Below are 25481 nucleotides of genomic sequence, written 5' to 3'. Positions count from 1 at the left end.
GATCATCACAACATGGCTTCTCTATTAACCCTTTAACAACGTTTTTACCAGCGTTGCACTGGGAAGTAGCTCATACAATGAGCTCAGCTGAGTTCCACCAGGTGTTTGCTAATTACTGCTGGCTAGTCTGAAGGATCTGAGCGGGGCAGTTGTACGGGAGGCCTGCTCTATGAGGCAGAAGCTTGTAAACTGCAGCTCAGAGGAGGAGCTGCGTCCCGAAGGCGGGGCTTGGTCCAACCAGGCATTTTGCACAGCTGAATGGTTGTCATGGTGATGAAAGGATTTCTCAGTCATGCATGAAATAATTAAGGCAACACTCCAGGTATGTTTTTGATTTAAAAAAAAATTACATTATAACAAGATATAAAGTCACATTTTCTTAATACCGCCTCTTTAAGACAAGTTCCTATCTTGTAAGTTAGTTTTATTTAATTTCATATGTACTGAGATATTTGCATTATAATCTAGACCAAAAAAAGTCTAAAAATGTTGTGTCCTTCCAGTCTAGATATAATTAATCCAGCTAGTATTTCCTGTCAACATGTCACCATGGATTCAAGCGGATAAAGGAACAGTTTGCACCCTGAAGTTGCACATCAAGCTCCCACATATGATGCACTAACTCCCCCCCGGGAACACACATTGGAGACTCTCCCCATTGTAATCTATAGGGGGCACAGAAAATCTTTAGGAACCACTGCACTAACTATTCCCACAATTTTGCTGAAAAATGTTTTCACAGCCAATAACCATAATATCTTTACCTCAATGTTATTTATGAATAATTTTGTGAATGTCAATGCTGCTGGAGTTGGAAACATTTCTGAAATGTGTGTCTGCATACATGCTAATGTAATGCTAGTAAATAATTTATATTTGTGAGATTACAAGATTTAGAGTATTTTATTGGCTGCAATGAACCACTATCTGTTTTTTTATTACTTCAACTAAAGGAGATTATTTAAACTGTACATTGAATTCAAATGGCAGATTATTGTGAACTGGACTTGAAATTAATCAAATAAATAATGTTTTTATTTCATAAAGGTTGTTTGACTGCAGTGTTAAACTTTGGTGCAATATTTCAGCTATTTCTCTACACAGTTATGAACAGATGATAACAGACATACAAACATAAGTAGTTATAATAAAAAGATTATACATCAAAGTACATAATTAGATTTTGTTTTATATAATTTTTTATGTTTAAAAAGTTCTTGACTGTCCTAAGGGTCATCAGGAACATAATCCAGTCTGTTTCATTTTCAAATATTATATTTTAGAGTTATTTTTTAAATCAGTTTTATTTGTGGATTTTTTGAGTTTTCAGTAAAGTTATTTTAAATGCTTAGTTTTTTTTATTCCTGGTTGCTTCTCCAATACAAAGTTCTCCACTTTGTTTTGATTGACTTCCTGAGAACGAGCAGAGAGCTCTGTGTACTGCAGCAGGTTGAGCATGAACTGATCCTGGATCTTGGATCCTGCTGCAGAGATCAGTAATTATGGTGCTTAGCTCTCTTTATTCTTGAACAATCAGCTCAAACAAAAGCCACACCCTGAGGCACAGAACCAACTTATTCCCAAACCAGTAAATAAAAGATAGAGGTCCAGAAGACCTATTTTACAGCAAACAATTAAATATACGTTACAACAAGAAGCCTGGGTATAACAGGAACCACAGCCTTTCATTTCATTTTCAGGGCGATTTCCTTTTGTGTTTGTTCTTTAAAAACCCAGCATGCACCTGAGCAAACAAAAGCAGACAATTTGCTGAAGAACAACTTTTCCAATACTCACATTTCTACAATATTTCATTGACAGCAAACTGTTACTCTCAATGTACCAGAAGCTTTACTCAGCTTCACAAACCATATAGCTACATTTCTAACGTCAGATCTTTATTTAAAAGTACAATCATGGATTTTGCTGTAATTGAGCTTGAAAGCCTTCTGAACCAATGAAACGTCTTTTCAATTATATATAATATCTATTGACAAGAAAACATAAAAATATAGATTTATTACTAACTTAACACTTGTTTGTAACCTCACAGACTAGAAAATATTCCTGATTTCTATTAAATGTATAGATTAAGAAACAGCATAAGTCGAACTTATTCCTGTTTGTACACATTTTCCATGCCACGGGACTCAGTGCTGGGATCCTTTTATATATACAAATACATAAAACAATATTAAGGATAATATACTGTACAGTGAGGGCACAATATAATATTGTGCAATTATCAAAAGTAGCATACTCCAATGCAAAGGTATGCGCAGTAGGATAACAATAAAAAAAGTACAAAAAAATCAACAGACTATTCACAATTAATACGAATAATACGAAAATAAAAGCAGTGCAATTAACTGAGAATAATTACAACACACACATATACATCTATCCAATTTATTTATTTATTGCTAATGAACTCAATCTTAGTCTAATTTTATCAAAGCACATCTTTGCTAAATTACAGCAATAAACATAAATAATAATAAATAATAACTAAATAATTTTGCTTCACTCCTGTAAAGTGTCTGATTTTTTTAACCTACCTAATTTAGGTTAGGTAGGTAATAATTTATTAATTCAGAGGAAGTTATGAAAAAAGCGTTGTACAAATAAAATACCTATTGCCTGTATTGTGAATTGTTTCCAATTCTTCAACAACATAACTATTATAACTGTCAGTAAAAATAGTTATTTTTATTATTGTTGGCCAGGTTCCTCCTCCTTTTTCGGGCTCAGATACTCCCATCGGCCAGCAACAGGAACCTTAGAGAAGGACCGGGTTGTTACACCGGAAGAGTCAGGCCGGGTACCAGAACAGACAGGCGATAACAGGAAACAACCTGTCCGAGAACAAACCGCGGCAACAGCGGGAAGACTCGTTCCCATTGAACTCATATTTATTTTATTTTACAGCAGCAGACAGGGAGCTGTTGGTTGTCTGCTGTAGCCGGTTAAACTGCGCGGACGGGGACCAGCTTAGCTTAGTTTGCTGCTGGAAGGAAGAAGCGAAAGAGGAAAGGGGCTTCCAGTATGAGGCTGAAAGTGGGATTCCTTCTGCGGAGCTTACTGGTCATTGGGACGTTTTTAGGTTTGGTGGTACTCTGGTCGTCTCTTTCTCCAAAGCCAAGCGACGACAACCCGTTCAGGAAAAAGGTAAGAAGCTAAATCGCACCAAACAGTGACACTTGCTACAGAGCGACCAGTGCATGTCGAGTTAACCCGGTGTGGCGTTGATTTATGCGTCCTCGTTAGCTTGTTCCCACAACTGGACAGTTATTGCATTTGTTGGTAACTCTAGTTTTGCTGGGATGCGTTTATAACTTAACTACTGGTGGAAATGAAACGCATTTGGATTTCCAGGTGCATCCCATCCCAACAATCCAGGATCCACATCCGTACATGTCACCACGTTTAAAGTCACGGATCCTCAACAGGCGGAAGTGAGCTGGCTGCATTTAACGAACTTCTGATCAGAAGTAGCCAAGTGAAAGTTTAGCATTGTTTTTTTAAACGAATATGCTATTGTAGTTACATAATCAGATGAATTATTGTCACAATGGATTAATCAGATTATCATAAAATAGTAATGTTAGTGTAGTTTATTTTAGAAATCAGTTGATATTAGATATTACAGATCAATAAATTAAATTAAACCAATCGGATGTACTGAGTTGTAATTTACCAAACTATATTTCTACACAAGTACCAGTACAGCAGCTAAAAATCTTTTAGAAAATAATCAAGTAGTGAATTAGTGAATTAGGGGCGTACCAAGAAAGCCAAAACCTACTGTACCTATCATTACCATAACTCAATAGTAAGAAAACTTAATATTTAGTTGAAATAGTGAGAGTGAATATTGACTCAAGGTCATCTTAAATCATCAACATTAATATATACAATAAGAATAACACTGTGCAGTTGTGATCAGATGGTTAAGCTAGTGTAAACAGATGAGTTGTGAGTTTGGATTTGAAACGCGATGGTGAGTTTGTTACGGAGATCAGGTTAAGAAACAAACAGCCGTGAGATTTCTTAATTTCAAGATTCACTGAGCTGATGTACTTCTAAAGTACGGAAGGACACCAACTCAGAAGTGCTGATTGGAAGTAACATTCAGAAAAATCTGAGCAGAGTGTCACAGTAAACCAGGAATTTATGGCTGCAAAATATTGAGTAAAAAAGCTGACATTGCGATTTTCCAGCAGCAAATAGCAAACACCTGGTCGGACTGCACATCTGCTGAGCTCACTGTATGAGCTACTTCTCAATGAAACACTGGTGCAAATGTTAAAGGGTTAAAAGAGGAGTCATGTTGTGATAACTTCTTGACAGCGGGAGTTTCAGAAAGAGCAGGAGTTTCTTAAAGAGACAGAGGCCCAATTTCAGGGCGTGAAATCAGTAAAATTTCTTTTGAGTAATATTTGACATGTATAGCATTTTTATACCAACTGAAGGTAAAAGTTACTTGATTATGCTCTAAAATGGCTTTATGTGCCTGGAGAAATGATAATACTGCATCTTTAACCGCACGTGTGCAGACGTCACCAGGTGGGCGGGTCAGTTTAGCAAAGGTAGATAAAATTGTATTTACATGCAGGAATCACTGAAAATGAAGGAAATCTGGATCAGTTAATCGATGCAGCTCTAGTTGTCTCTCATCTGTCTGGTATATTCATAAAGCCATTGTTCATCCAAACAGGTGAACAAGTAAGGCTTGTTTAGTGGGGCTGTGGCTCAGCTTTTAATTATAGTTTTCTATCGGTTGGACCTTTAAGGAATGGTTGGTACTTTACTTTTCAAGTTTCCATGGACAAAACTTTGCCAACATTGAAAATTTAAATTCTTCAACTTTCATTTCTGATTGTTGTGAAATTAAATGTTGCTTATCACATTGGAACTTAGTATGAAGAGCAGATTATTAAAATGCTTATAAAAGGCTATAAATTAATTAAGTCTCCTCCACTCACCAGACAAGACAAAAGGCCTTCAAACTTTCTTATCTTCTGAGTTTTTTTTTTCTAGACATTTTTTCTGTAGGTGTTTTAATCGTATCTACTCCAGTGTGTTAAAAATCTTTTCTAATTGTGAAAAATGATTTTTTAAAACACCAATCACTCTAGCCATTTCTGTAAGGAATGTTTTCAAGTCACGCCTTTCTGTACACCTGCCTGTGAAGGAGTGATGTGGGAACACCTGTTTGTGAAGGTGTGTGTAGAGAAAAAAACAAACAAAACAACTACGCTAGACTGGTGTGTTTAGTGCCACATCCTGTCCACATTATGTCTCCATAGCAACAGGAAGCATGTTGTTGGAACTTTAACATGTACATTTTTATTCTATTAGTGAATTACATATATTTTAAAAATCTTCATCTTTTTTTTACATTCAAAAATCCCCAGCTGGAACCTTTGTGTTGTGTTTCTGGTACGCTTGTAAATCTGACGCACAGGCGACATCTGCAAACAGCAATGGAAGACACAGTTGCTCTTCTTGACACACTGGGGTTAATTTTTACTTCATAAAACGATCTGATGGGTTCGCCAGAAGAGACTATTATTGTGTGCAAGTTGTTCTAGTAGGACTTAACCTATTACTGAAGCTATTTCAGCCTAAAATACCATTTATATGCAAAACATGTTGCAGCAGCAGAGACGCCCCCTAACGCTAACGTCAGCGTCCACATTTCTAAAAACGTTGCATGAATAATCAGAGTTCCTGAAATACATGAAAGATGAATGTGTATTTTAGCACTTTGTGTTAATCTGATGATTGAATAATCTGAACAGATCAAAAACAATAAATATCTTTATTGTTGTTGAGCTCATGTGTCTATTTATTCAATATTGTAGCAGCAAAAATAGTTTTTGAGTTGGAAATGTTGCTTATTTTGTTGATTAATTGATTAAAATGTGATTAATTAGTTAGCAGCGTTTGTAAGGATCCTTGAAATACTTGAAAATAGTTGTATTTCAATTAGGTGTTTTCAAGGTTGGAAAATACTTGATTTCTGTAAAGGATTTGAAAGTGCTTGATATTTTAGAATCGAAATAAAAGTGGTTTTATACTTTATATGTTAAGGTTGTTGAAATTAGTGGATCTATTTTTCTTAAATTTGTGTTTTGTTCTCGGCCCAGCCAGTCGTATAGAGAGCGTGTGAGAGAATTTTCAAAACATAAAATTTTGTTTTATTTTATTTTGTCCCTCCTATTTAGTGTATCGTCACAATACAATATTAACAACAAAAATAAATTATAAAATTTAATAGTGAATTGAAATGTTCTTCTTTTGTTTATTTGTGTTTTTATCTCCAAAGTGTGTTGCTGGAAAAGCTTGAAAACTTACCTTGAAAAGTGCTTGATTTTAGCGAGAAAATGTGTGAACCTCGAAATACAATCCCTGCTACTAACTTCATTAAAATTTAATTTTCACCAACTATAGCAGTCGTTAGCCCACTCACAATAAGCAGTACATCAATTAACCGTATGATAAATGAAAACAAACTCAATAATTGAATATAATTTCTTTCTCTTTTCTCTCTTTTTCTACCAAAAATAGGATAACTTTACTTACAGACTTCATAATTAATTTTATTTGTTGTTTTGTTTATTTTTTATGTTGGATTGATTTATTTTAGTAGATTTAAAATGTCTCCCAATTCAGTGTTAAATGTTCATCAGAATTTAAAGTTTATTGATCTTTGAGATTGTGTTCTTGTATTGTTTTATCATTATGTTACTGGAAAATGGTCTCAAAACAATATGATCATTTATTGCGATTACTCCTGGGACAATTTATCATCCAGTAAAATTTGTTATTGTGACAGGCGGGACGATCCTAGAACCTTTTGTGGTTCTTGGGTCGTATTTCACTCTTGTCTCTCTTCACAAACTTGTCTGTAAATTGTTCTAACATTTAGTGCTGTCTGAGGTTATATGCTTACATATTTTGTCTTTTTTACGACCTCACCATGTTTTTTTTTTCTCAAACAGGATGACAGTTTTCTCCCCAAAGGTGACTTGGCCGATCAGTTTAAACCGGTGGTGCCGTGGCCGCGTGTGGAGGGCGTAGAAGTCGACCTGAACTCCATCAGACTGAAGCACGGTGAGACACAAACATCCTCCTACTTACATTTTGAAATCAGCTCTGAGAACTTTGCTTTTGGAGCTACAAATGTATGGTTTTACCATTATTATAGCCGCAGTTTTAGCAGAACAATTACGAGTTGTTGGTTTTTTTTTGCCTTATCTGCGTCTACTTCATTGGGAATTTTCTTAAATAATTGAACTTCATGTACCGTTTATGTCCGCTTGTCGTTATAGGGTGAGCTGTTGACACAGGTAACCAGAGTAAATAAAAAATGTTTTCAATTGATGACTCCACTCATTATGTGAATAAGGAATTGACTGGTGGAACTGGTTGGTCCACCCTGATGATGGTAACCTCCATGCAGCAACGTTATGACGTCTTTTACATCACTGAGAAGGAATTTTGACCCGTTTTTTTGTATTTACTCTGCTACATTGTAGAGTTTTCTTTGAAACGCCTATTTAAAGCTGTGTAATCTCAATCAGCATTAATTCCAGACTTTAACTAGGCCACTCCAAACCCATTTCAAGGTGTGGTTTGGATTTCTTATCCTGCTTTGTAACTGAAGCATTGTTAAGCTTAAGGTCATGAATGGATGCCAGGATATTCTGCTTCAACTAACGATTATTTTAGTAATTGATTATTCTGATGATTAATCGACTAATCGATTCTTCTTTTTTTGGCACATTTTGAAGATTTTTTTTATTTAAACCTTTTTTATACAATATTAGAACGACATTAAAAGATGCAAATAAACAACCCATAAATAAATATTTGATTGCCTAAAATGCAATAATATAGCATTACTTTAGTGAACGCTTGATCATTTTTATAAAAGGATGCATCTGCAGCTAAAATAAAAATACTTCTAACTTATTGTGAAAAGCTCAGCCGTTTCTTCCTGACTTGATATCAATACAATGTAGAGATAATCTGTTAATTAATTTGAATTAACAAATTAATAATTGAGTAAAGGCTTAATAAGAGAATTTTCTTTACATAATTTGAACCAGGTAAAGCTAAAACTGACGCTTGTGGAGTTCTGGATAGAATATACTTATAGACAAAGGTTTTTTTATCCTAAACTCAAAATGTTTGTATTTTCTGTACAGCTTTGGCTTAATTAATGTTTTAAGTATATTGTTCTTTTATCAACTGGCCCTTTTTAATCTGTATTCTCCAGTTAACAATTAATCAGCTACTAAATAAGATGACAATTATTTCAATAATCGATTAATCTGATTAATGGTTTCAGTCCTAGATGGCTTTATGACTTCTTTCAGACAGATAGATGTCAGCTCTCATCTGTTCTTATATTTCATTAGATGGGGACAAAGAGTGGTTGGGAAATTGCTATTAACTTATCTCCTAGGTTGAGGTTGGTTTGGTCTTGGTAAACAGATTGAGACTTCTTGCAGCCACCATGACAGCTGTGTTGTAATAAGATGAAGTAATAATCGTTGGGGATTAAATCCTGCTTGTGTTTAGGACAGACGGAGCCAGAGTTTTCTTTTGAAACTCCAGACCAGCTAAAATTAAAGGATCAACTCATCCAGAACCAGACTTTGAATGTAAACGTGTAATTACAACATTAGTGAGTTGACTAAGATTTTACTATAAAATCAGCATTTAATGCAGTGATTCAGTTAACACTTACTCTGGATGCCTAGTTCAGGTATGGAAACAGAAATTTTATATGTTCCAGTCGGCGTTGCTTGTAAGGTAAAGGGAATATTATGCATAATACATATTTTGCATGTTTTTTTTTTTTTTACTTCCATTTAAGTTGTAAAAACAATCTAAGAGCTTTAAAAACAAACATCCATCCGAGTTTTGAGAATAAGTTAATGTGGAGTCTGGAAGACGAGCCGTTTCAAAAGCTTCCCGATTATTAAGTCACATTCAACGGCCACAGTACCGTTACCTGACAACCCCAATCGAACCCATCCCTGTTACCTAGCAACCCAAGCGAAGCTCCAGCATGTTTGGTCAGCTGTATGTGTTGTACAACGGCTGTTGGAAGAGACAAGTGTTTCATTGTTGACTTACCATTCAGAAACTACATGCTGCATTCCTGTTGGTTGTGCAGGGGGCTCCACTTCTGCTTTTCAAAGATGCACGACTGTATAATTATGCATCTGTTTTCAGCCATTTTTATGTGTGAGTGTAAGCGATGAGTTGGGGGGGCGTGGCCAGAAGCAGCTAATTTAGATTTAAAATGACAAGAGGCCCTAAAACATCTCATTCTGAAAGGAGCTGAAAAGGAGCTGAACTGACCAGATTAAAATATTATTATCTGGGAATAATTCTGTGCAAAAAATGTTATGGACATGTTTTGTGTAACCCATGAAACCAGAGGCCTATCCTAACCTGATCAAGGAAGCATAATTGGTCACCTTTAAAAACATAAACAGGACAGTAAAAAGATCAAGGTTCAAAATGGTTGCTTGGGTTTGATAAGGAAATAAGCGACTTTGGACGAACTTCAAAGCGAAATCCTGGTGTTGGTTCTTTATGTAATCCTTTCGTTTCTGGCTGCTACCTCCAGGCGGAGACAATCCTCAGGATGCGGGGCAGCAGCCTAACCAGAAGCAGGTCATCCAGCAGCAGTATGTGACGTTCAAACCAGACACACACGCCTACAACAGTCCTGTGCTGAAGAAAGGGGTTCTGGGAAATTTTGAGCCTAAGGAACCTGAACCTCCAGGAGTCCCTAATGGTCCTGGAGAGGGAGCCAAGCCGTTTGTTTTGGGTCCAGAGTACAAAGACTCCGTCCAAGCGTCCATTAAGGAGTTTGGTTTCAACATGGTGGCCAGTGACATGATCTCACTGGACAGAACGATCAGCGATATACGCCATGAAGAGTGAGTACTGCTGCTGCTTACTCTGTTTCCTTTGTGGCATTTTCCAGGTATCATGATTTGATTTGATCTGTTTACAATTCGAGATGCACCTTTATGTTCTCCATCCTCATTTACTATTAATGCTGTTATTTCAACTGAGCATATACAGATTGTAGTTTTCTCTAGGTCTTCAACAACTGATTATTATTCTGACAATCAATCAGAAAAAATTTAAACATTTCGGAATTTTGTCATTTAACCATTTTGAGAGAAATAGTTAAAATTTAAGATTGTAGTTCTTTCTAGAGCTGCAACTAATCATTATTTTAGTATTTGATTATTCTGATGATTAATCTGAAAAAAAAAATTTAAGCATTTAGCAGATTTTTCATTTAACCATTTAAGCTTATTTTGTACAATATTACATTGCAGTTTTTTCTAGTGCTGTAACTAACGATAATTTTACAAATCAATTATTCTATAGATTTTTTGACAATTAATCGATTAATCGGATAACAAAAATTTGGGACATTCTGCAGATTTTTCATTCAACCACTTAAGCTTATATTATACAATATTAGAAATCCATTAAAAGATGCAAAAAGACAAATAATTCAAAATAACATTCCTTTGGTGAATGTTTGCAAAAAATATGTCTGAACATCAACATGTGAAATGTGACGTGTTAGCTCCAGTTATTTCCTGCCCTAAAAAGAGACATCACTGATTTAAATTGATACCCTGTTGACGCTCTGCATTATCAATAGACATTGTCTGAGGACAACATGCATTGAGACCATCTTCTCTGTGTTTGTGCCTGAAGACAGACATGCTGCCGGCCCGTTATCCGCTGAAGTCCTGTCCGGTCTGACCCAGTTGGTTGTGTTTATCTAAACCACTGAGTCATTGCTGATTTTCCTTATCAGCTGAATGACATTTTTTCCACTGCAACTGTAATTTTTTCACTAAAACCTTCTTCTGTTGAGATAGAAATAATGACTTTTACTTAGTGTGTTCCTGTATTTTGATAGGTGACTCACTACCTGCAGGCTTTGTTTGTTATGAACCCAAAACGTAAAGAAATTAAGACTTTTTAATTACTATTTTATTTATCACAAGTCATAATATCATTGGTTCATTCACCAACATTACGTAAAATCAGATTTTCCTGATATTCAGCCCTAATCAAAGGTAATCATTTTCTAAATTTGATAATTGGGAAAAAACACAAATCACCTATTTGGTGATAATCTCCATAATTGATCAAAATTACTTAACTAAGGAGAAAACAACAAACATTGGTTAAATACTTGGATATGGAATGTTTTGTTTAGGAGTACAAAGAGGAAGTAGTTTGGGTTGAAATGCAATTAATTGGAGACTAAATCTTTTTACAAATTGGTGTAATAAACCCAGAACTACCTTGTAAAGGTTTAAGTTTCCACTTTTAAAAGACACATTTTTATAACTCGTTCCTGAATATAAACCGTTGTTTTTCATATGGTGTTTTAAATGTACATAATCTTTGGTGTTTCCCAGCAGCACTATAATGTAAGGTGAAATGTTCAGCTTTTATCCTCTGCTGAGGCAGGAAAATCAGGAATTTCCTGTTTTCATATTCCATTGGTGAACATGAAAACATCCATGACTTGCAACAACAGTAAATTTTTTATCTCAGTTCAGTCACATCCCTGCAGGATTAGAAGTTGGGTTCCACTACTGGAGCAATAGTGGAAAAATGTCAGCAACACGCCAACAGAGGTGTGTCACAGATGTATCTGGAGGTGAAACATTAGGTCAAATAATAAACATCAGCAACCGCATTACTGGGCCGATGTACCAGAAATTCTTGTAATTCTTGAATCTCATCGTCATCATTTAAATGTAGTTGTCCTCAGTTGTACGTCTTGTTTTTTTTTTTTGAAAACACAAACTGCTTTATATTCCAACACTCCCTAAAGCCATGGTTACACACTAACAGTGAAGTGTGGTAAACTTCATGATACGGAGGGTGAAGAGTGCCAATTACAATTAAATCATTATTTAAACGTATACATTTTTTAAAACTGGCAATACATAGAGAAATAACCTATTAAGTATATAGCTAATTATATGTGCCTTAATTAATGTATTGATCTTATTTTAACAAATGGGTACAATTATTTCATGATTTAATAAATTATTTATAAAGAATTTTTGTGTACTGAAATATAATGAATTATTTTAAAATGTCAACTTCATCCATCAAACTCAGTGGGCTGGTTTACGGCTGCCATTATGGAGACCGTGACATCTGATTGGCTGCCTCTATAGAGATCTTGACATTTGATTGGCTGTTTCAAATGGAAAGTCAAGAGAACTTCTTCCACGTTTGTTATGACTCTGGTCAATATTTTCATTGAAAAGTGCAGGAATAAATTTAATAACATAATTAAATTGTTGCAGTTTATTTACCATTATTTACTCCAGCCTCTATATCCCAGGTTTGCTCTGAAATATCTCTAAAAAGTTCACAGGAGAGTGTTAGCTGGTGTTCATCCTGCAGCAGCTCCCTTGTGAACTTATTTGAGATATTTAATGGATCTAGGAGTTATGAAAAATTCACATTTTGCTTGTTTTTGTACTTCCATTTGGGTTTCTGCTGCATCTACAAACATCCCAAACACTTACACAAACAACAACAACAAAAAAATAGACAGCATATTTGGCAAGAAGTAAATGTTTTTATGTTTCTGAAAAATGAGCTGTTTCAAAAACCTCTGGAATGTAAGGCCACAAATCAGCAGGCACTGCCCGTTACCCAGCAACACCGGTGGAATCTAGGCCTGTTACCTAGCAACCCAAGCTGAGCTCCAGCACTTTTGGTCTGCTGATTTTACCAGTACAATGGCTGCTGGAAAAGACAAGTGTTTTGTTGTTGAATTACCGGTCAGAAACCACTTGCTGCATTCTTGTTGGTTGTGCAGGAATCTCTACTAATGCTTTTCTAAGAAGATCGGTTGTATAATTGTTTATCTGTTTGCAGCTACTTTCACGTGTGAGCGTAAACATTGCGTTTTATTTGGATTTTAAGTGACAAAGCCCTTAAAACAGCTCTTTCTGAAAGGAGCTCAAAACAGGCAGAACTGATTAGACTAAAATCTAAGAATAATTTTGGGGAAAAGATTGTAATTGGCATGTTTTGTGTCGCCAATAGACCGATCCCAACCTGTTCAAGGAACCTTTATAAGATGGATTTGTGAATATCATTATGGAGAAATGTTGGCAGTAACTCATTCATAATTCCTCCAACTGATTTGTTATTTTGTGTGTTTCTCCTCTCTAGGTGTAAGTACTGGAATTATGATGACAGACTGTTGACCTCGAGTGTCATAATAGTGTTCCATAACGAGGGCTGGTCCACGCTGATGAGAACAGTGCACAGCGTCATCAAGAGGACGGCCAGGAGATACCTGGCTGAGATCGTCTTAATAGACGACTTCAGCAACAAAGGTGGGTTGTTTCAGGTTAACAGATTTAGAAATCGACTGTATTACACATTAACTGAAACAAAAGATCAGTTTAGAGTTTCCATTCTGTCTAATGTTTCTTCTAATTTTGGCATTTTAAAATCTTAATTACAAATGGATTACCACAAATGGTCATAACTGTGTTGTAATCATTTGGAATTACGTTCTCTTGTGTGTTTGCAGCTCATCTGAAGGAGCGTTTGGAGGAGTACATCAAGCAGTGGAACGGTCTAGTTAAACTCTTCAGAAATGACAAAAGAGAAGGATTGATCCAGGCAAGGAGCATTGGAGCCAAGAAAGCCACCAAAGGACAGGTACATATAATTATTACAAATAAATCACTGATTGACATCTGACTAAATTAGAAGGTTGAATTCTGTTAAATTAGTGCTGTTTTACATGATTTTGCTTGTTTTATTTTTAAGTTTTTGACTGGACTTTTGGCACAGAGATGGTTATTGTGCTACATAAATAAAATGGCTTGAAATAACTTAAAGTTTTTTCAGGTGGAAAATTTCTAGGTTGAACAGAAAGTATGCATTTTTTATTGATCATGGTTTTCCTGTCCTTTTTATTTGACTTTTTTTTATTGTCGATCAACTTTTACTCAAAATCAGACCTGGATGCACCCAAATCAGAATTTTATTGATTTATAAAACTATTTAAAACTGTATAATCACTGTATAGCAAAAGTTTTCAAAAAATAGTGACTCAAATCCTGTTTTTGTTGCTGAGAACAGAAATGAAAAGTTTTATAAAACATAAAAAGTCCTACTTTTGTCACACTTGAGGACTTTAAACAGAATTGTTTTGACCCATGTCGAAAAAGACTTGGACATTTCTGACCTAATCTCAGTATTTTACTCCTGCTGTAGGTTTTAAATAATTCTGCGTTTCGATTGTTTTATGCATTTATTTAAAACTCTGAACAGTTCTGTCTGGTTTGGATTAAAATAAATTATGGTACATCTAAAGCAGGGGTGCTCAATATGTCGATCGCGATCGACCGGTCGATTGCGGGAAGGTTTTGAGTCGATCTCCTCAGTAGGTGACAAACTGAACGCCGCCAGGATGCTGAGACCAGAACTTCCTCTTCTGACAGGTTTATCAAAATATTAACTAAGATTGTAAACGTTTATAGCTTCATTAAAGAATGAAAATTTTAAAAAATCAACAAAACGTGTTAAAATGAATAATCTCAGTAATTACTGTTCAACAAGGTGTTGCGCAATTCAGTGCGTTTTAGATCCATTAACAAAAAAAAAGGCGACTGAAAGACCGACTGACTAGCAGAGCAGGAGTTTAAATTAGCTAATCAACCAGCGCTGTGTTCAGGGGAACGCTTATTAATAATCGAGAAATAAATATCAAGCCTGGAAACCTGATATCGTAACGGACTGAATGTTATGTTTTTAATCGCTGTTCGGCTTGCGGGGCGCAGGTGGTTGCCACGGCAACGTGTGTGCTTAACGACAAAGAGAGAGAGAGAGTAAAAAGGTACGGGTGGTTATTTTACCTTTGTTTACCTTTTACAACCGCTGTAGTTTCTAAACGTTCAATAAACGACAAACTTAGATTAATTACCTCGTTCGTTTGTGAGTTTACGTCATTCACAACAAACATCAAATAGGACAAATATATTTCATTAAATTTTAACAAACAAATGGCTTCTACCGCGATAATTATGTGAAATTAAATTAATTATATCCCAGCTTCAGAAGATTTGCCTTTACAGAGCTCTTTGGTTCCTCCTATCAGTCTGTAGCTTCTCATATTGACGTCATCAAACCAAATTTCAGATCTACCATAACTGACTGACACCTGCTGGCCTCAGGTTTGTAACCAGCTTGTGACTGAGAAACCAGTAACCTCCTCCCAGTGTCATAATCCCACTGAGGAAGATACTGGATTAGGTTTTCTATCACTTTATTATTTCTGCTATAACTGATGTATATTCGCATATAAAATAAGTCAATAGAGTTTAATTTACAATTTTTATGTCTTTGTGTCATGAGGCAGATCTCTGCTGGCTGGTGAGAGAAAAAGTAGATCTTGGTCTCAAAAAGTTTGAGCACCCCTGATGTAGAGTGTTGATGCATTTGGACCACATGGAAATCCACTGCATTTCAAATCAATTCAGTTTGTTTGCGTAGTGCCAATTCCCAATACATGTATTTACATGGACTTTATTAAAAAATTGTCAATTGCATCCAATTATACAGGCAGATTTCACATCAAGCACCTTTATTGCACTAGGAGAGAGACAGTTGAAAGACACTGTTTCATCTACAGAACATTAGCAGCTTTTGCCTAATGATATTTTAATAATTAGTGATTTGCATTCTTAGTGCCTCTTAATGTGAAAAACAACATTACATCTGTTAGCTAAACAAGACGTGTAACCCAGTCCAGATGTACAGTCTATTTAAGAACTGAGTTGGTGTGTACTGATTGCAGTTTCCTGGCCGATTGCCGGTTACCGATCTTTTTAAAAAGCCTGACCTGCCGATTCCGATTTTGGCCAATACCAATTTTTTGTGTCTGAAATGTTGCTTAATATAGCAAGAAAGTTGCTGAATTGGTAACAGTAGGGTTAAATGTAAACGCGCAGACATGACCTGGTGAGCTGATTCCTCACTGCAGAGCAGAAGAGGACAGTGGTGGATTTATAGACCTTTGCCAAGGTAGATAAGATTGGTGGATAAGATTGGCTTCACATGTGAAAATCGGCTGATCTTATCCACCGATCTCCAAAAATGAAGGAAATCGACTGGCCGATAAATCGGTGCACCCCTAGTACTGCGATTAAACACCTGTTGGTTGTATTAGCCATAACAGTATGCAGGAAGTTATGGCGACCGTGGGGATCAGCTTACAGGAACCACATGTATTCTGACAGTGTGTGCTGCTGTTCTTGTTGCTGTTCTGCAGGTTCTGATCTACTTGGATGCTCATTGTGAGGTTGGAATCAACTGGTATGCTCCTCTTGTTGCACCAATTTCAAAAGACAGGTAAGTCATGCTCACTTTTTAACTACCATTTTTAATAATTAAAGAGTTCTGTTAACCGCTTTACTCAAAAGTAAACTCTATTGTCTACCTTTTTTTCTTCGAGTGTCTTTTTCTTATGTACATGTTTATTTATTTATTTATTACCCTGCATTGATTAAAGTCTTTAAATGAGAAAAGACGCTAAAGACTAATGGGTGAAAAATAATAACTTGTATTTCTCCTCTTAAGCAGCTCTGATGAAACAGTGTTAATGTTAAGATAAGAACCCCGATCTACAAATGCTTAGAAAACTAAAATATGTCACCATAAGGTTTTAATTATCACAATTACTTTTGCTTAAAAACTGAAATTCATACATTCTATTTAGTGTTTATGTGCATTAATTTTGAGACTGTTGGGTCCCAGTTAATGAAAACCCCAAATTCTGTCTTTTTTGTAATTCTCTTCTTTAGGACACCAGTCACATAAAGAATTGTGATTTCAGTCACTAATCTGCACACACTATCTGCATTTAATCATATTTTCTAATTTATTTATACTTATTTCTACTTAAATTGAACAAACGGTGGAGGAAATAGTAAAAGTAACAGAAATACAGACAGTTTGGGGTTTTATACGTATTAATTGGAATTTATTGTGATAATGATGAATCAAGATTCTTCTTATGAGCAGAAATGTATCACTTTAAATGATTAACGATACAATAAATGCCCACCACTTTCAGCCTGTTCGTATACACAAAGGTTTGTGTATGTGTGTGTCTACATGTAGGACAGTTTGCACAGTTCCTCTGATAGATTATATAGATGGTAATGAGTACACTATGGAGCCCCAGCAGGGCGGCGATGAGGACGGCCTGGCTAGAGGAGCATGGGATTGGAGCCTGCTCTGGAAGAGAGTCCCACTTAGCCAGAAAGAGAAGGCCACGAGAAAATATACCACCGAGCCATACCGGTACATATCCAAAGCATGTGAAAACTCACCCCTGATCTTTTTCTGTCTCCATCTCCCATTCCTTGATCCCCACCCTTCTTGTTCCCTACTGTCCTGGTTGGTGTCATCCACCCCACCGCCCCTACTCTATGTCTTTGTGTTGTTTTGCTCTGCTATCTGTGTGTGTCCCCCACTCCACTTCCTGTGCGACATCTTTCTGTTCCCCTCCGTGTGTCTTGTATGCATGTCCCCACATCCGTTGTGTCAGAACTGTTTGTACGGTGCCTCTGATCGACTCCATCCACGGCCAGAGGTTCAACATCGAGCCCCAAGGTGGCGGCGACGAGAACGGTTTTGCTAGAGGAGCCTGGGATTGGAGCATGCTCTGGAAGAGAGTTCCGCTTGGAGACAGGGAAAAAAATCTGAGAAAAACAGTAACTGAACCATATAGGTACAAATAACCTCCTGACTCATCTGGACTGGAGTACCTGGCCACATTTCTTATGATATACACTACATTAGAGCTGCCTCTGGGAAAAAAAGAGAAAAGAAAAATAGGATTCATAATGTAGTGTATAGCATAACTAACCAACTAAAAGTCATAACTAACCAACTAAAAGACTATTTCCAGCTGATGTGGGTTGACTTACCACTGTTCTGTCCACTAGCTGTCCTTCCCTGCAGGGTTTTATCTGTTGCACCTTTATTGTCATGACTCTAATCTGTCCTGAGTATCAAGCTCTTTCTTTCTTTTTAAAGGGGACATATAATGCAGAATTCACTTTCTTTCCCGTTCATGTTTTTGTACTTCCATTTGGGTCTCAACTACTTATAAAAACAGTCCAAGTGGTTAAAAAAAAGCATCCAACTGTTTTTAAGCAATGAGTTAAATATTTTTTGGTGTCTGGAAAACGATCCGCTCTGAAAATCCACCAGTTGTTAAGTCACATTTGTTACCTAGCAACCCAAGCAAGATGTACGGTTGTATAATTACTCACCCTTTTGCAGTCAGTTTCACATACGAGTGTAAACGTTTGCTAGGGCTTTGCCAGAAGCAGCTTTTTTTGGATTTATAGTGACAAGAGGCCTTAAAACAGCTCATTCCGACAGAACTGAGCAAACTAAAATCTCATTATCTAAGAATGATTCTTTTGTAAACGTTTTCAGAAACTTTTTGTTTAGTATGGAAGCACAGTAGGTCACCTTTAAACTTCATCAACCAACGTTAAACACAGGAACCTAAAGGGCAGAAGCATTTCGTTAGCACTCTCCAGTCTCTCTGGGTTTAATCTAAAGTCTGGGATAGTTTTGGGATCTTATCGTAGAGTTTGTCCTGAGACCTTACCGCCTCCATCTTCCTCTGATCACTTCCTCATTTATCATGCGTCATCAGGGATTGTGTGTTGCTTGATTCCTTCTCTGTTCATCCCATGCTTGGTTCTGGGCTTGTACCTGTTGATGCACCTGTTACCTGTACCTGCTGGAACTGATGTGTGTTTGTGTTGCTGTAGGTCTCCAGCGATGGCTGGAGGGCTCTTTGCTATAGAGCGAGACTTCTTCTTTGAGCTGGGTCTGTACGACCCCGGGCTGCAGATATGGGGAGGAGAGAACTTTGAAATATCATACAAGGTATATTTAGATTATTCTACGGTAGGGCTGGGCGATATGGCTTAAAAATAAATCCAATTTCTGATTTTATTGGCAAAAAATATTTTCAAACAGTGGCTTTTACTTTAATTATCCCTTCTGTGAATTTTACAACAAAGTACAATACTTATTTACGAGAATATATCTTAATATTAGCAGAATAAAGACACAATATTACCAGGAAAAACTTTTTAAAAAGTTGTTTTAATGAGAAAAAAGCTTTTAGTTATCAGGATCTGAGATGAGCAGCTCAAAATAAACAATTGTTTGCATGATTGTTCCTGCTAATAATTTGATGCTGATGTGTTAAAAGATTAAGTATTTCTAATAAGTAGTAATTTAAATACTATTATTAATACTCAGTAGTACTGGATTATCTAATAATACAATTCTATTTGGTGTAACGTTTGAAGTTATTCTTGAGTATAACTTCAAAAGATGCTTAACATTTCTCATTTTAAGTTGCTGGAGATCTAATGAAATTATGACTTTATCTGGTAATGTTCCGACTTTATTCTTGTATTTTTTGGACTCTATTGTTGTGCAACTGCATTCTTGTCGTATTATGACTTTATTCTTGTAATTTAAAAAAATCTAATTAAATCTAGATGAATAAAGGTGTAGAACACGCTTGGGCGGATTTGGGCGAAATGATGTCATTCTGAATTATGGAAACCTAAGGAGTGAATTGGTGAAGAAAAAAAAATCCTGCTTTTCCAAAAATTAAATCTTCAAAAACAAAAACTTTGATTAATTGATAAAACTAATTTATTGCCCAGCCCTCATCTAATGTGTACATGCTGAGTTTCCTTCCTGATCACTGAAAATGTCCGTTTTATTTTTAATTATTTCTTATTGTTATTCCTGGCTGTAGATCTGGCAGTGTGGGGGCCAGTTGCTCTTTGTGCCATGTTCTCGGGTCGGTCACATCTACAGACTCCAGGGGTGGCAGGGAAACCCCCCACCCGCACATGTTGGATCCTCTCCCACTCTAAAGGTACGACAACAGATCGCAGACAAACACTGAGTGTCGAGTAGAGCCTTTATTCTCTTAGCAATGTAAATGTAGTGAGTTCCTATCTTTTATCTTTTCTTTTAGAATCACTGCTCATACTCAGAGACTAAATAATAATTTAGATCAGTATGTATTTAATTTCACTGGCTGATCTTCATCTGCACCAATAACACTAATAATTTTTTTGTGTACAAACAGAACTACGTTCGTGTGGTCGAGGTTTGGTGGGATGATTATAAGGACTATTTTTACGCCAGCCGCCCTGAAACGCTGACCCTAGCCTACGGAGACATAAGCGAGCTGAAACGTTTCAGGTATAGAAACATGTACAAGCATCTTATTTTTAATATTAATTTAGTACCAGTAAATAGCTATGCTATGTCCTTCATTAATTATTTTGATTTTAGATATAACTTTGTGAAACTAGTGTTCAGAATTAGTGCAAAAACACAAAGTCTTAAAAAGTATTTTGTTTTAGTTTCTAATGCAAAACATTTTAGTACACTTGAAATAAGACTAATTAAGTTATAAGTAACTTTTCAACAAGAAATATGACCTTGTTTTAAGTAATTCCTTTATATTGATATATATAAAAAAGTTCTAGTTCTACTGGTAAATGTTTTCACTTATAACAAGACATTTTCTAATGTAATACGTCTAAAACAATCTGCCTGTGGGACTTGTATTTTATTAAAAATCAATATTACGTCACTATTTACTTAAAACAAGCTGCTGTATCTTGCTGAAAAGTTACTTTTAAGTTAGTTTTGACTTATTTTAAATGTACAAAGATATTTGCACTAGAAACTTAAAATAGTTGGTAAGATTTTGTGTTTTTACAGTGTGCTATCGTATTGAAACTAAATCTTTCTGGTCCAACCGGTACAAAAGAGGCCAACACTCTGACAGTGTCTCCATTATTCAGTACAGGTGGTCTGTGGTTTGTAAAGAAGGGCTTTTATATTATTTTGATACTCTTGTTTTATTAAAATTGTCCTAAAAGAACTGTCTTGATCCACCTGATTTATCCGTGGTTATATTTTTAAGTACAGATTTGCAATATTCTGCCAGTTTCCTGATGCTGAAGTGACAGAAAATCAGAAATTATCCTGGGATCCTAAAGTGCAAAAACTAATTTGTGTTATTTATCTGTTTTTGTTGCCTCACTCACTTACTAAACTGAAAGATCCTCTGGCTTAAAATGCAACCCTTATATCCAGTGAAAACTACAAACATTTAATTGGAAACAGACTGTTATGCAAGAAAAAGCTAATTTGATGAGGAATGAAGCTCCCCAAAATGTTTTCAATCTCTTCAGCCAAACAGTGTCTACTATGTCCAACTTTAGTTTTTGCAGCAGTCAGAACTCACAGAAATGTTTGCTTTCAGTTTACACCACATGGTTTCTTCCATATGGAGAAATAATGATTATATAATCTTCACAAGAATGTAAACAAACATTGATCTATTTACAGTTTTGCTATTACAAACACAAACTTTCATGTATTTTATTGGGATTTTATGTGACAAACCAACTCAATTTGTCTATACTGTTATAAAAATCTGAAAAGTAGGGTATGTTTTTCTATATAGCTCTCTGAGTTAATACTTCGTAGGACCTCCTTTAGCTGCAGTTACAACCACAAGTCATTTGGGAAAAGTCTTTGTAAACATCTTGATCAGGAGACTGAAATATTTTCCCAGCCATGAACGATGGGAAACATAAAGTGTGTTTTCCCAAAATGTTTTTCAGGGAGGAGCATCGATGCAAAAGTTTCAAATGGTTCATGGAGGAAATAGCTTACGACATCCCGTTGCACTACCCGCTTCCTCCAAAAAATGTTGAGTGGGGGGAGGTAAGAAAACAAACGCATCATGTTTTATTCCTGCCTATAAATCGCTGATTTGTTGTGTTACTCATGATGAGCGCCGTATAATCAATGTGTGCAGATTCGAGGTTTTGAAACCAGCTACTGTATCGACAGCATGGGCCACACGAACGGAGGGAATGTGGAAATTGGCCCGTGCCACAGGATGGGCGGGAACCAGGTAAAAACTCAGTGCCTTCACGCTTTAAGTGGTAAAAGAAGTGGTGATGCTGCAAGACGGTTTGCGTAACCTAGTAACAAAATTAACAGACATTTTTATGATGTTACAGCTTTGAAAGTATTTCCTACAAAAACCTTGAATTTTCACAGGAAGAGAAAAAAGAAAATGTAAATATTCTGTGAAAGTGAAGGACTGACATAACGTAATATCTGCATATCTCTGCATAATAATAATCAATAATCAATAATAATATTTTCTTATTTAAAAAGGAATTGAATTATTAGTTTGCATCTTTTAGTTTTCTTTTAATGAAGAAAAATATGTAGAATATGCCATTTTTTAAATTAATTGATTAATTGTCAGCATAATCGATTGATTAGTTATATATAAAATATTTTAGTTCAGTGTGAGCGGCCTCCGTCCACGACTGAGGTGGGGTTTGAAAAAAAGGGTGCGCAAACAAGCATAAAATATTTCATTTTGCGTTGTCAAATAATTTGACCTAATTCTACTACAAGCGTCACTTTCTGACCGTGTTGGACCAGAATCTTCCTTCCAGGTGTTTCTGATTGAAACCAAAGACATTTTAGGAATTTGTGAGATAAAACACGCAAAAACGTCGAGGCTTTAACCGCCTCAGCGCAGACTGCACCCTGCGCCGCCATCTTGAGTGAATGTGGTTTGACGTATCTCTGTGGTTCTGGTTCTGTAGCTCTTCCGCATTAATGAAGCCAAACAGTTGATGCAGTACGACCAGTGCCTGACCAAAGGAGATAATTCAGCTGTGATCATCACACACTGCGAGAGGAACCAGCACACTGAGTGGAACTACTTCAAGGTGAGAAACACAAACACGACTCCGTTTCATTATTGATTATTGATTCTTACAATTAGTGGTTGATCAGCTTTCAATATTGTTCCTTTTTTTGTTTTTCAGGATCTTCATCGGTTCACTCATGTTCCAACAGGTAAATGTCTGCGTAGTTTTGTCAAACATTAACTTCTGCATCTAAAGACATTTCAGTCATTTGATTTTCAGATTTTCTACATAAGTCTTACTTTGTTTCTATTAAACTTTAAATGTTTTACAGTCTTACAGACAGGAGGTGTGTTTTTTTTTTCTTTATCGCCACCTACTGGTGCATTACGGGTATTTTAAACTTTTTCTTTTCAGAACTTCACTGCAAAAACAGAAAATCTTACCAAATATTTGGTTTAGTTTTTACTGCAAATATCTTAGTACATTTGAAATAAGACAAAACTAACAAGTACATTTTCAGCAAAATATAGGAGCTTATTTTAAGTCAATATTTCTTGAGTATTTATAAAAGTACTATTTCCCCTGGCAGATTATTCCACTTATGATAAGACATATTTCCCTTTTTTATAAGTAAAATAATCTGTAATTATTAATATAATGGATTATTGACTTAAAACAAGCTTCTATATCTTGCTGAAAAACTACTTGTAAATTAGTTTTGTCTTATTCCAAGTGTTAATTTCTCTAGAACTAGACCAAAAATACTTAAATATACCAAAATGCAATTGACAGCAAAGGACTTAAACTATTAAAATGCAGTATGCTCTTTTTAATGTGATATAAACAAATTAAACACAGGTATTAAGATTAGGTTAGCATACACAAAAACAAAGCAAAATGTGTGAAAAAAGTTCTTTTGTTGATTTGGTAGATGAAGACAGAAAAAATTATAAAGTAATAATAAAGGATTACATGAAAAACATGTATTTGATTACATTTCTGATCATAATAAAAATAACAATACCACAATGATGATAATAAAGTAATAACAATATTACCAATAATAACTCAAAACTGCCTGCCCAAAAAGATCAGAGCAAAAAAATACATTTAAAAAAGTCCCTCATCAATGATCAATACTAGCATTAACTAATATGAAGTTTTATTCATATTAGTTAATGCTAATGTTTGCTAATAATAGCATTAGCAAAATAAAAGTTTCAAAGTTGCATATTTGTATTTTATTTTCTTTCTGCTCACTACCTCTAGTTAAAATGTATCTGGAATGGTTCAGAAAAATCCATTGAAAGTTTTTCATTTTAAAGAAAAGAACCCGTGTGTGTTGACGCTCATTGATTTAAATGTTTTGTTTTTTTTACAGGTAAATGTCTGGACCGCTCCGACCTGCTTCACAAAGTGTTCATATCAGACTGTGACGTCAGTAAATCCACTCAGAAATGGGAGATGAACAACATAGTCGCCGTATGAAGACCTAAAGAAATCTGTCCGACCGGAGAGAAATACGGTGATTTTTCTAAGGACATCCGCCACTAAATGCATCTGAGTTTTTTTGTTTATTCTGGACAACTCAGCTGTGGCTATCAGCCAGAAAATGCCTTTGTTAAGGTTCAACCTGGATTCAACAGGAAGTCATGAACTCCAGGGAGGAACTGGCTGGCAGGAAGCTGGAAGCAGCTGTGGGGTTAACTTTAAACTGGCAACTTGTCTTTTATGGTGGTTGTGTTTACATAGTTTTATTTCTGTTTTCTTCAAAATCAACTCTAATCTTTTCACATACGTTTTTAATTCTGATTTGCCCGCTCGATACCAAATGCAGATCGTTTGATTGGTGAAGGACTCCGTTGTCCCAGACACTGCATGGGTTTACTGCTCGCTTTGTTTTATAAAAACAGACTTTTTGGTGTCAATGTGACATAAAAGCAGTTGAATCATGAGACCTGATGCTGGCAGACAAGGTAGTGGTTCATTGTTAAACATGGCAGCTGTTTTATTTGTTTTTTGACTCCATTGCAATGAAACTTTCACAGGATTTTTTTAATGTTTTAATTGCTCTTTAGACTCTAAATCACCTTTACAGCTTCAGAAACCTCTAAACCCAAAATAAAAAAGTGAAAAAATAAGTAAACTCAGGCTTTCCTGAATTAGCTGTTTCTCCAAACTAAAAATTCCAAGCATAATTTCAGTTGTTCCATGTCTTAAACTGTATGATTGCCACTTTTTGGTCAGTTCTTTGACGAACTGTAAAAGACGTTGACTGCTTGCCTTACTGGAATAACTTAAGGTGAAGTTTACTGTGACCTGTGATGAAATGGTGGGGGGAAATGTCTGCTTTTGATGCAGGGGGAAAAGGTTTGGGTTTATTGTTGATTATGTTTGCAACATTTTGTACAACATAAATGAAGTTGTTTCTAAAGAAAATGGTGTATTATATCAGAGGCCCTTAATGATGTAAATATCTAACTTATAGCAGAGATTTAATAATATGGGCCAAACATTGGGGGATGATGAAATAAACAATTTTTACTACTTTGTCTTTTGCTGCTGATTTTGTTTGGGATTATCCTGGGATTAATTGGGTCCAGTTCATAA

General features: G+C 35.7%; 1 protein-coding gene across 2 annotated transcripts; it reads left to right on the top strand.

Moving 5' to 3' along the window:
- Nucleotides 1–2804: 2804 nt before the first annotated feature.
- galnt7 (UDP-N-acetyl-alpha-D-galactosamine: polypeptide N-acetylgalactosaminyltransferase 7) lies at nucleotides 2805–25418 on the top strand. 2 transcript variants are annotated; one of them, XM_032563386.1, is made up of 15 exons: nucleotides 2805–3168; nucleotides 7008–7119; nucleotides 9653–9968; nucleotides 13273–13439; nucleotides 13640–13770; nucleotides 16388–16467; nucleotides 17239–17421; nucleotides 18912–19029; nucleotides 19922–20044; nucleotides 20261–20376; nucleotides 21816–21918; nucleotides 22013–22111; nucleotides 22824–22949; nucleotides 23049–23079; nucleotides 24253–25418. In XM_032563386.1, exons 1-15 carry the CDS (start codon nucleotides 3046–3048, stop codon nucleotides 24357–24359), a joined length of 1935 nt encoding a protein of 644 aa, XP_032419277.1. In that variant the 5' UTR covers nucleotides 2805–3045; the 3' UTR covers nucleotides 24360–25418. The 2 variants fall into 2 exon arrangements, with proteins under 2 accessions (XP_032419277.1, XP_032419276.1); XM_032563385.1 differs by lacking the exon at nucleotides 17239–17421 and adding an exon at nucleotides 17669–17851 and having other exon boundaries at nucleotides 2806–3168.
- The last annotated feature ends 63 nt before the right edge of the window (nucleotides 25419–25481 follow it).

This window comes from Xiphophorus hellerii, chromosome 5 (genome assembly GCF_003331165.1).
Source record: "Xiphophorus hellerii strain 12219 chromosome 5, Xiphophorus_hellerii-4.1, whole genome shotgun sequence".
In the NCBI taxonomy this organism is placed as follows: domain Eukaryota; kingdom Metazoa; phylum Chordata; class Actinopteri; order Cyprinodontiformes; family Poeciliidae; genus Xiphophorus; species Xiphophorus hellerii.
The sequence above is the reverse complement of the archived record's forward strand: the minus strand, read 5'-3'. Positions and strand labels throughout refer to the sequence as shown.